The sequence below is a fragment of the Mustela erminea genome, chromosome 20 (assembly GCF_009829155.1).
Source record: "Mustela erminea isolate mMusErm1 chromosome 20, mMusErm1.Pri, whole genome shotgun sequence".
Lineage (NCBI taxonomy): Eukaryota > Metazoa > Chordata > Mammalia > Carnivora > Mustelidae > Mustela > Mustela erminea.
This window is the reverse complement of record NC_045633.1, coordinates 1,069,043-1,078,564: the sequence shown is the minus strand read 5'-3', so window position 1 is coordinate 1,078,564 and position 9,522 is coordinate 1,069,043. Positions and strand designations below refer to the sequence as shown.

General features: G+C 55.0%; 1 protein-coding gene across 1 annotated transcript; it reads right to left on the bottom strand.

The window, feature by feature from the left end:
* Positions 1-6,073: 6,073 nt before the first annotated feature.
* On the bottom strand, positions 6,074-8,893 carry SPN (sialophorin). The gene is made up of 2 exons (XM_032328617.1): positions 8,699-8,893; positions 6,074-8,330 (listed from the first exon to the last, which is right to left on the bottom strand). Exons 1-2 carry the CDS (start codon positions 8,876-8,878, stop codon positions 6,909-6,911), a joined length of 1,602 nt encoding a protein of 533 aa, XP_032184508.1. The 5' UTR covers positions 8,879-8,893; the 3' UTR covers positions 6,074-6,908.
* Positions 8,894-9,522: the final 629 nt, after the last annotated feature.

The following is a 9,522-nucleotide window of genomic DNA, read 5'->3' as shown; positions in this document are numbered from 1 at the left end:
CTCAGTCTGTCCAGGCCTCCAGACTATTTTCTCCTCGATGTCATCTTTACTCTGGCTTCTCTCTCTCTCTCTCTCTTTTCTAAGATTTTTAAAATTTATTTGACAGACAGAGATCACAAGCAGGCAGAGAGAGGGAGTGAGAGAAGCAGTGCCTGCGGGGCTTTTTCCCAGGACCCCGGGATCTCCACCCGAGCCGAAGGCAGAGGCTTTAACCCACTGAGCCACTCAGGCGCCCCTACTCTGGCTTCTCTCTTAAAGGCTCTTTGCTGACTCTGGCAAGTCCTTCTTCCTACATCCAACCTCGCAGGTCAGTGTCCCCTGGGTGAAGTGCGTCGTTTCTCTTGCCGCCTCTGCACACGGATAAACTACATTTCCCAGCCTCCTTTGCACTGAGGCCACCACGTGGCTGAATTCTGTCCAGTGGAATGTGAGCAAAAGTGATAGGGCCACTTCCAGACCAGGCTCTTGAACGCCTTCCCAAGATGCTGCCCTCTGTCCCCACTGGAAACCGCAGAGCCTCAGAGTAGAAGGAGCCTGGGTCCCTGATTGACCTTCTGGAAGGCTGGCTTCCAATACCAGCGCTGGACTGTCACATAAGCCAGGAAAAAACTTCTCCTGAGTTATACCCCTGAGACAACAGCTCGCCTGCTCCAGCTCCTAAGATTCTTGTCACGGCGCTTTTCCCATGCTGCACAGCGCAGGACATAATTTATGCATTGATGCTGTTTTTTATTTATTTATTAAAAGATTTTTATTTATTTATTTGACAGAGGTCACAAGTACGCAGAGAGGCAGGCAGAGAGAGAGGAAGGGAAGCTGGCTCCTGCCAAGCAGAGAGCCCGATGCGGGGCTCGATCCCAGGACCCCAGGATCATGACCTGAGCCCAAGGCAGAGGCTTTAACCCACTGAGCCACCCAGGCGCCCCTGATGCTATTATTCAAATTGCTATCTAAAATCAGGTGACTCTCAAATCTCTCTCTAGCTCTGCCTTCCCTCCCAAGTTCTAAAAATGAACTCATTATGTTCTCCCCGCAAACTGCTCCTCTCTCTGCATTTCTGCGTCACGCCGTCCACCTCTCCTCCACCTCCCAGGAAAGAAATCTTGAAGTCTGGCCTCATTTTTCCCTCCGCCACCCAATAGCCAGTTAGTCTGAAATCTGGTTTTCCGAGTAAGTGTATTTCAAACTTGACCTTCTTTTCCCCCTTAGGTCTGACCCCCCCGCTACATCCAAATTGTACTGGAACAATATTCTCCCCTTGGGTTGTATTACCTTTAGGCCATCCTTCTGGATGCTAGGTTCACTCAAAAGGCAGATCCGAGGGGCTCCTGCGTGGCTCAGTTGAGAGTCAGACTTTTGGTTTCAGCTCAGGTTGTGATCTCTGGGTTGTGGGACTGGGCCCTGCACTGGGCTCCACGCTGGGCCTGGAGCCTGCCTGGGATTCTGTCTCTCCCTCTGCCCCTCCCAGTCTGAGTGCATGTGCGTTCTCTCTCTTTCTCTAAATAAAGGAATAAAATCTTTAAAAACAAAAACAAAAACAAACCCATACAGGTCTAAGCTTGCCACAAGTTTACTTAAAACCATCATTCGTTCTTTCATTAATTCCTTCGTCCCTCCATTTAGGAAACACATATTAGTGGCTACTGGGGGCAAGGCCCTGGACCCTGGAACCACAAAGATGGCCTGTGGATTTGGAGGGGCTCCACTCTAATGAGTGAGGGACACTGTGCCATAATTACAGCCCAGTGTTGTGTGGTCACACGACGCCCCGTGGAAGAAATGCTAGTCTAGGGATGCTCGGGTGGCTCAGTGGGTTAAAGCCTCTGCCCTCAGCTCAGGTCATGATCCCAGGGTCCTGGGATCGAGTCCCCCGTTGGGATCCCTGCTCAGCAGGGAGTCTGCTTCTCCCTCTCCCACTCCCCCTGCTCACGTTCCCTCTCTTGCTGTGTGTCTGTCAAATAAATAAATGAAATCTTAAAAAAAGGAAGTGTCTGCCGGGGTGGAAGCAGCGAGGGCGGCTTCACAAAGGCTGTGACATTTGAGCTGAATCTTGACGGTTGAGGAGTCTGGCGAGGAGTCAAGACATGTGTCCGGGGCACGCGGGGGCTGGGCTGGCTTCGGGCAGAGGCCTACAGCGTGAGACTGAGGAAGTGCCCCTCTTCGCGGCCTACCTCCTGGGATGGATCGGTCCATAGTCCAGCCGGGCCATCCACAAAGTCGGCAGGCAGGCACTGAGCACCCGAGGAAACCGAGGCACACAGACGCCCACTTGCAGCACACTGTCTGGAGCAAATAGATTGTCTTCAAAGTACCCTGGGCTGCTTCTGTCTAGTGATTCCACCCCAGATCTCCCCCAGAACCGGACAGCCGCCCCCTGCATAGCATCCTCAAGCAGTACCCTCTGAGGGTTTGAAAGTTTTCTCTTGGGTGCCTGGGTGGCTCAGTGGGTTAAGCCTCTACCTTTGGGTCAGATTGTGATCCCAGGGTCCTGGGATTGAGCCCCGCATTGGGCTCTCTGCTCCATGGGGATCCTGCTTCCTCCTCTCTCTCTGCCTGCCTCTCAGCCTACTTGTGATCTTTCTCTGTCAAATAAATAAATAAAATTAAAAAAAAATTTTTTTTAAGACAGTTTTCTCTCTACTTTTGGCTGAGTTTGCTCTTGCTACTACTTTGGGAATCTTAGATGCTTCTGATTAAATTCCTTTCTTCTTTTGTTGACAGTTCCAGCTCAGTCTGCCTCCAGGCACGGCCCCTGAGTTTTGGGGCTCAAAGATGGGGTCTGTTTCACACTCCCTCTGCAGAAGGGCTTGGAAGACTCAGAACCGACTGGCCTCCTCCCTTGCCTGCAGCCCACACTTCACAGGGTCTGCCTGCCAAACGGAACATGGTCCGGGGTCAGAAATAGGGATACAGAGGACACTTAGGTATAAATACCCATTTTCAGAAATGAAATGTCCTTAGAATCATGCATGGAGGCCCTTTTCCTGTCTGTAAAAATGAATTGTACTAATAGATTTCTCATGACCTTCTCTATCTAAATCCTTTTACCCTCTGGAATTTTCATTTTGTAGGACAAAGCTTGATGTGGAACCATAATCATAATGTGTACTTTTTACTGTCTGGACAGAATGAATTTTTTAAAAAAGATTTTATTTATTTGTTTGACAGAGAGAGAGACAGCAAGAGAGGGAACAGAAGCAGGGGGAGTGGGAGAGGGAGAAGCAGGCTTCCCGCAGAGGAGGGACCCCTATACGGGGCTCGATCCCAGGACTCTGGGATCATGACCTGAGCCGAAGGCAGACGCTTAATGACTGAGCCACCCAGGCACCCCTGGACAGAATAAATATTTTTAACATTTTAAACTATATACGCTCCCCGGGGCACCTGGGTGGCTCAGCGGGTTAGGCCTCTGCCTTTGGTTCAGGTCATGATCTCAGGGTCCTCGGATCGAGCCCCACATCGGGCTCTCTGCTCAGCAGGGAGCCTGCCTCCCCCTCTCTCTCTGCCTGCCTCTCTGTCTACTTGTGCTCTCTGTCAAATAAATAAATAAAATCTTTAAAAAAAAACAAAAACTATACACACTCTCCTCCCCACCCCATCCCCCGCACACACCAAGAAAATAACATGGCATATTCAGGGAGTTACTAGGATTTTGATGAACCTGGAGGGCACAGTGTTTGCACTGAGGACTGACCAGGCAGGGTCCAGATCCTGAAGGGGTCTTACCCTGCAAGGTTCCATCCTGACTGCCGTAAGAGGGGCAGAGATAATCGGGACAGAGTGGCCTTTTAGAAAGCCACTTTTAGAAGGGTCACTGGGACCATCATGGGCAGAGGATGGAAGTGACTGGGGGTCAAGAAACCCAAAGAGAAGACTGGGTAGGGTCCAGGCAAGATGTGTTAGGGCCCGGGAGAAGGAATGGCTCCAAGGGATTATGGAAGAAGGGTCAGCGAACTCGGCACCCAAGAAGAAATGACAAGAAGGAGTGGGGGTTCGTGATGGTTCTGGAAAGCCCTGGAAAAGTCTAGAACAGACTTAGGTTTGGTGACCTCCCCACTTCTTTCAGAGCTGAACTCAAACTCCCTCACGCTTCAGAGACGCTTCAACCCGCCCTTCCAGGCTCCTCTCTGGAACCAGACCCCATCCCCTCAGGGAACACCTTCTTATTCATCTTTTTTCTAATTGTAAAAGTGAGAGGCATTCATTCTATAAAACTCGGAAATACAGAAATGTATAAACAACAAAAAAAAAATCGTTCATAGATCTCTCACCTGACGGATAAGCACAGTAACCATCTGGGATATTTCCTTCGAATTGTTTATCTATAAATGTCTTGTTTTTGCATTTTCTTTCCTTATTTTTTTTTTAAGATTTATTTGTTTATTTGAGAGAGTGAGAGCTCGAACATACGAGGGCAGAGAGGGGCAGAGGGAGAGAGAGAATCTCAAGCAGACTCCTCACTGACTGTGGAGCCCGACACGGGGCTTGATCCCATGACCCTGAGATCGGGACCTGAGCTGAAATCAAGAGTTAGACCGACTGACTGAGCCACACAGGCGCCCCTATGTTTTTGCATTTTCATTACAAAATTATATTCATACTTATTTACAGATTAGTAACTAGCCTTCGTTCCCAGGTAATGTTATATTGTAGACATTTTTCAAAGTCATTGCATAGGTTTTTGAGAGCATGGTTTTTAGCACCATTCATTCATTCAAATGAATATTTACTGAGGCCCCACCACTTGCTGGCACCATGGCCACTGGGAGCGTAGCGGTGCCTCAAAGTCCTTGAACAAGACTCTCAGCTAAGTCAGCTCTTGGGTTTTGGAGGTTCCTACCCTTCCCCCAGAAGCAGTGTCTCACTCCCCTCTTTGGGTGCTCTGGCAAAATTTTTGTCTGTACCTCTATTTGAACACTTTTCACATATCGTGTTATTTTCCGTCCTGTCAGAGCCCTTTTGGGAGCCGTACCAATCCTCCCCTGCACCATTTCCTTCAGGATCTGCCCAGGACCCAGAAACCGGTAATAGCTCAGAAAAGTGATTGCAGGGCGCCCGGCTGGCTCAGTTGTGAAGCGTCTGCCTTCAGCTCAGGTCATGATCCCAGGGTCCTGGCATGGAGTCCCACATGGCGCTCCATCCTCGTAGGGAGGCCTGCATCTCCTCCTCCCACTCTCCCTGCTTGTGTTCCCTCTCTCGCTGCGTCTCTCTCTCGGTCAAATACATAAATAAAATCTTGGGGGAAAAAAGTGTGTCCATTAAGAGGAGGTGGAGCTGATGGCTTTGGAGTTCGTGACAGTATTTTCTAAACCTGAAATCGGGGCGCTTGGTTGGGCAAATCAGAAACAACAGTTGCGGTGTGTCTAAGGGACTCCGCGAACTCCTCCCTGCTGCTGGGGCTAAGGCCTGTCCCCATCGCTCCCAGCGAACAGCTGCGAAAAGGCACTCAGCCCCTCGTTGCCCGGCTTGGCTGGTAAGGGCTGCACTTTCGTCCCAGCTCAGCCTGTCCCCAGACCAACCACAGGGGGCACAAACCTTGGTGGCTGTGTGGACCCAGGGCCACCATTCTGTCCCTTCATCTCCCTCCCCTCCACCCCCACTTGGGAACAGACGCACCCAGGCTGTTTCCAGATCCCTGCCCCTCCGGTCCAGCATGGGGTAGGGACCTCTCTTATTGTAGGTCAACCTGTCCCTCAGCCCCTGAGCCCCTCTGAGTCAACAACTTCCTCTTTGTAAATTTCCTCATTGTCCTGGGGAAGTACCAACGGCCTCTGGCGCCTGTGGGCCCCAGGCTCTGGCCAGGGTGGGGTCTTGTCCCTCTGCGCCCCCCACTGCATCCCACCCCAGAGCCACACGGGGAGCTCCTGGTTCTGGGGACCTGCCAGTCTCACCGATTGCCCTTGAAGGAGCTCGTCCCCTCCCTGGGGAAGGTGAGGTACAAACACGGTACCTGGGTAACAGTGACCTCCCCGTCTTCAGCCCTGCTCTCCCCCTTCCTGGAGAGCAGGCAGGGGCGGGGGAGGCTGAGCAGGACGGACGGAGCAGCAGCCTGAGCTGAAGAACCACACTTGGGTCACACACGTGGGCTTTCTCTCAGGCCCCACCGTCTTTATTGGCTGCAGACAAGTACATCTGCTACCTCCATCCCACCTGAGCAAAGACGAGGCCCGATGTTCTTAGCGGTTCCTCGGGGTGGCCCCTCGGACAGCCCGTCCTGCGCTCCTGCCCACCCCTCCTCACGCCGCTGTACTCACCCCCACAACTTCACACATAGAGCCAAGGCCCGGCCTCCTGCACACCAACTGCACCCATGCCTGGACCCACGCAGGCGCCGGGGTTTCTGAGAACTTGACCTGCCCGGAAACCCTTCTCACCCTCGCCCTTGGGGGGAGTAGCCTCTGGCCGCCTCTGGCCGCAGGTGTTGGGAGGGCGGCGGAGTGAGCCAAGGGCACACCGGGGAGCACAGCTGGGTGACTCCAGGGGGCCCCCCACAGAGCACCGCACGCAGTTAAAGGAGGGTCCTGGCCTGACCCAGCAGGACTGTCCTAATCTATGGGGCCACAAAGTACTTTTCAGAGTGACCCGAGGCGGGAGTTTGCTCCCACCCCCCTTCCTACACTCTGGGGGCCCTGGGGAGTCCTCCGAGAAATCACGATCTCAGAAGGTCATTACCGTGGAGACTCAGCAGGACTAAACACGGGGAGGGCGGTGGGGAGGTCAGAGCGGATGAGGAAGGGTGACGGATTCAGTCTGGAAGCGTCCCGTGGGTCTAGGGCCCTGGGCACCGAGGTGGGTGCTGGCGGGAAGACGCCCGCGGTTCGGAAGCTGGAGGGGGTTCAGATGAACACGCTGGCGACAAGGCGACGGGAAGAAGGTGGCAGGTGGGAACTGGCCTCCGCTCTCGGTCCTCACAAGCACTGAGGGGCCTCGGCGCCCCCGGCCCCCGGGCCCTCCGCAGCCTCATCATCCTTGCGGCCCACCAGCGGCTCCTCCTCCCCCTGCGGGCGCGGGCCCGAGCCGGCCTTCAGCTCCCCCAGCTCCAGGCAGCCCTGCTGAGACTTGCGCCTGTCGAAGAAGGTGGTGAGGGTGGGCTGCCGGCCCACGCCGGCCCCCACAGATGCCCCAGGGCTCTTCTCGCCCCCAGAGCCTCCTGTGGGGCCCACCATCAGGGCCTCCTCGTCGGGCACCGGGGCCGGCCCAGCCCAGGCATCCACCACCCCATTGCGCTTGCCACCCCCACTTAGCGTCAGGGCGCCCGTCCTCCTCTTCTGCCGCTGGCGCCACAGCAGGAGCAGGGCCATGAGGACAAGGACCACCAGCAGGGCCACAAGCACGGCCACCAGCAGGGTGCCCTTTGTCCCCTGACCTGGAAGCTGGGTGCTTCTTGTGTCTTTGAGGGACGCTGATGTAGTGGCAGCGAGTACTTTTACCGTGGAAATGGGGGAGCTGTGGGTCTCCTTGGGGATCCGCGGAGAGCCGGTTGCCATGGTGACAGGGGGTCCACTGTCCACATCAAAGGTCTCCCGAGAGCCGGTTGCCATGGTGCCAGGGAGTCCGTCAGAGGGCTCCAGAGAGCTGGTTGCCATGGTGACGGGGGGTCCACTGGTTACATCAAAGGTCTCCAAAGTGCCAGTTGCTATGGTGACAGGGGGTCCACCAGTTACATCAAAGGTCTCCAGAGAGCCGGTTGCCATGGTGACAGGGGGTCCACCAGTTACATCAAAGGTCTCCAGAGTGCCAGTTGCCATGGTGACAGGGGGTCCACCAGTTACATCAAAGGTCTCCAGGGTGCCAGTTGCCATGGTGACAGGGGGTCCGCCTGCTCCGTCAGAGGTCTCCAGAGAGCCAGGTGTCACGGTTCCATCAGTCACAACGTGGAGTGCCAGAGAGTTTCTTGGTGTTTCAGCAGGGTTACCTGTTGCATTAATTTCCAGGCTTGTTGACTCCTGGGTGGAAACTTTCCAGAAGATTGTTGGGTCGGGTACGTGGAGGTCACTGGTAGCAGCAGTGGAAGCCTCAGGAAAGGACCCCTCCTTGGTTGTGCGGAGGTCTGAGGAAGGTGAGGAGACCTGGCGCCCGGTGCTGTTGCCCTCCTCGGGGACCTTTGTTGTCACAGGGCTGGGGGTCGCTAAGTCGAGGTTCTTGGCCTCAAAGAAAGTTGAGGCCAGAGAAACAGAGGACCCTCCCAGTACAGGCTCCTCTGAAGTGGCTGTGAGGTCCTGAGGCTCTGGAGTCACCTCTTGAGTCCAGAAGCCCCCAAGGAGGAGGAGAAACAGGGTCACCCTCATGGCAGCAGGCATGGGCAGGAGCGGGGACTGACGGTGGGCAAGCTGGAGAAATACACACACAGAAAGAGCTGAGGGGGAGAACCTGGCCAGGCCCTCCCCTTCTGCCCACTTCCCTGCTAACTGCCAGGCCTAACTTGTGGTTTAACGGCTTTTTCCACCCTTGCTTTTACTATTATCAGAAAGAACAAGGGGGCAGACGCTGGCGGCTCTGCCATCCCCTCAGACCCACAGGCCCCTCAGGCCTGGGCTGCTTGTGCTCCAGCAGTGGCCACCCTTCCCGCCCCTTCCCCGACCCTAGTCGGCCCCGATGGCTGCTGGTCCTCTCTTCCCCTCATCTACGAGGGTCTTTCCAAGCCGTAGCATATTCCCAGGTCCGCAAAGGCCCCTGGCCCCCAGACTGGACCCCTTACCAGCTCACTCGGTGAGGGCACAAGGTTGGGGCCAGGCCAGCTCCAACTCCTCCTGAAGCGGGAGCGGGACTGGGCCGATGGGCCCCAGGGGGAAAGGAAGCGGCTCTGGCTCCACCCACCCCACCCCAGCATCCTGCCCCACCCTCGGTGCTCCCACAGCTGCCGCGGTGATGCCTCCATCACTTGCTCTTTCTAGGTCTGAGACGGGGCGGGGGAAGGGTGCTCGGGGGTCTCAGCCGAGGCAAGAGGGGTTGGTGGCGGGTGGATCTGGAACGGGTACTTGGCGGGGAACTGGGATGGCCAGGGGTGAAGCGGGATGAGGGTCAGAGCTGCGGTGATGCGGAGGCTTGGCAACCACGGGGTGCGGAGGAGGAGATGGGACGGGAAGGTGGTTTCCTTTGCATCTGTGGTCCCCAAGCTGTTAGGCCCAAAGCCAGGGTAGCACCGTTTCCTGCCCCGAGAGCTCCCAGGAAACACCAGGGCAAAAAGAGTCAGTGACTCTGGCTGGGGGACAGCGAAAGCCTTCGTAGACTGGTGATCCCTGGTGGGCTCAAGAAGCTGGGGGGGGGGTCACCACCATGGCCCCCAGTCACCCCAGTGGGGTGCTTAACGAGACCAAGGTGGTTACTAAGCTCTCATTAGGTTTCAATTTTATTTTTATGGTAGACTAATAAAGATACAGGCCTCTATACGGGGAACAGTCTGGAAAAGTAGCTATTGGGGCATTAATCTAAGTTTCTTTAGGCAAGGGTGAATGGGCTTCTTTATTTTCTTCTTTGGAAGGCTGCTTTCATCCAAATTCAGATGGATTCTGAATTTCCTTT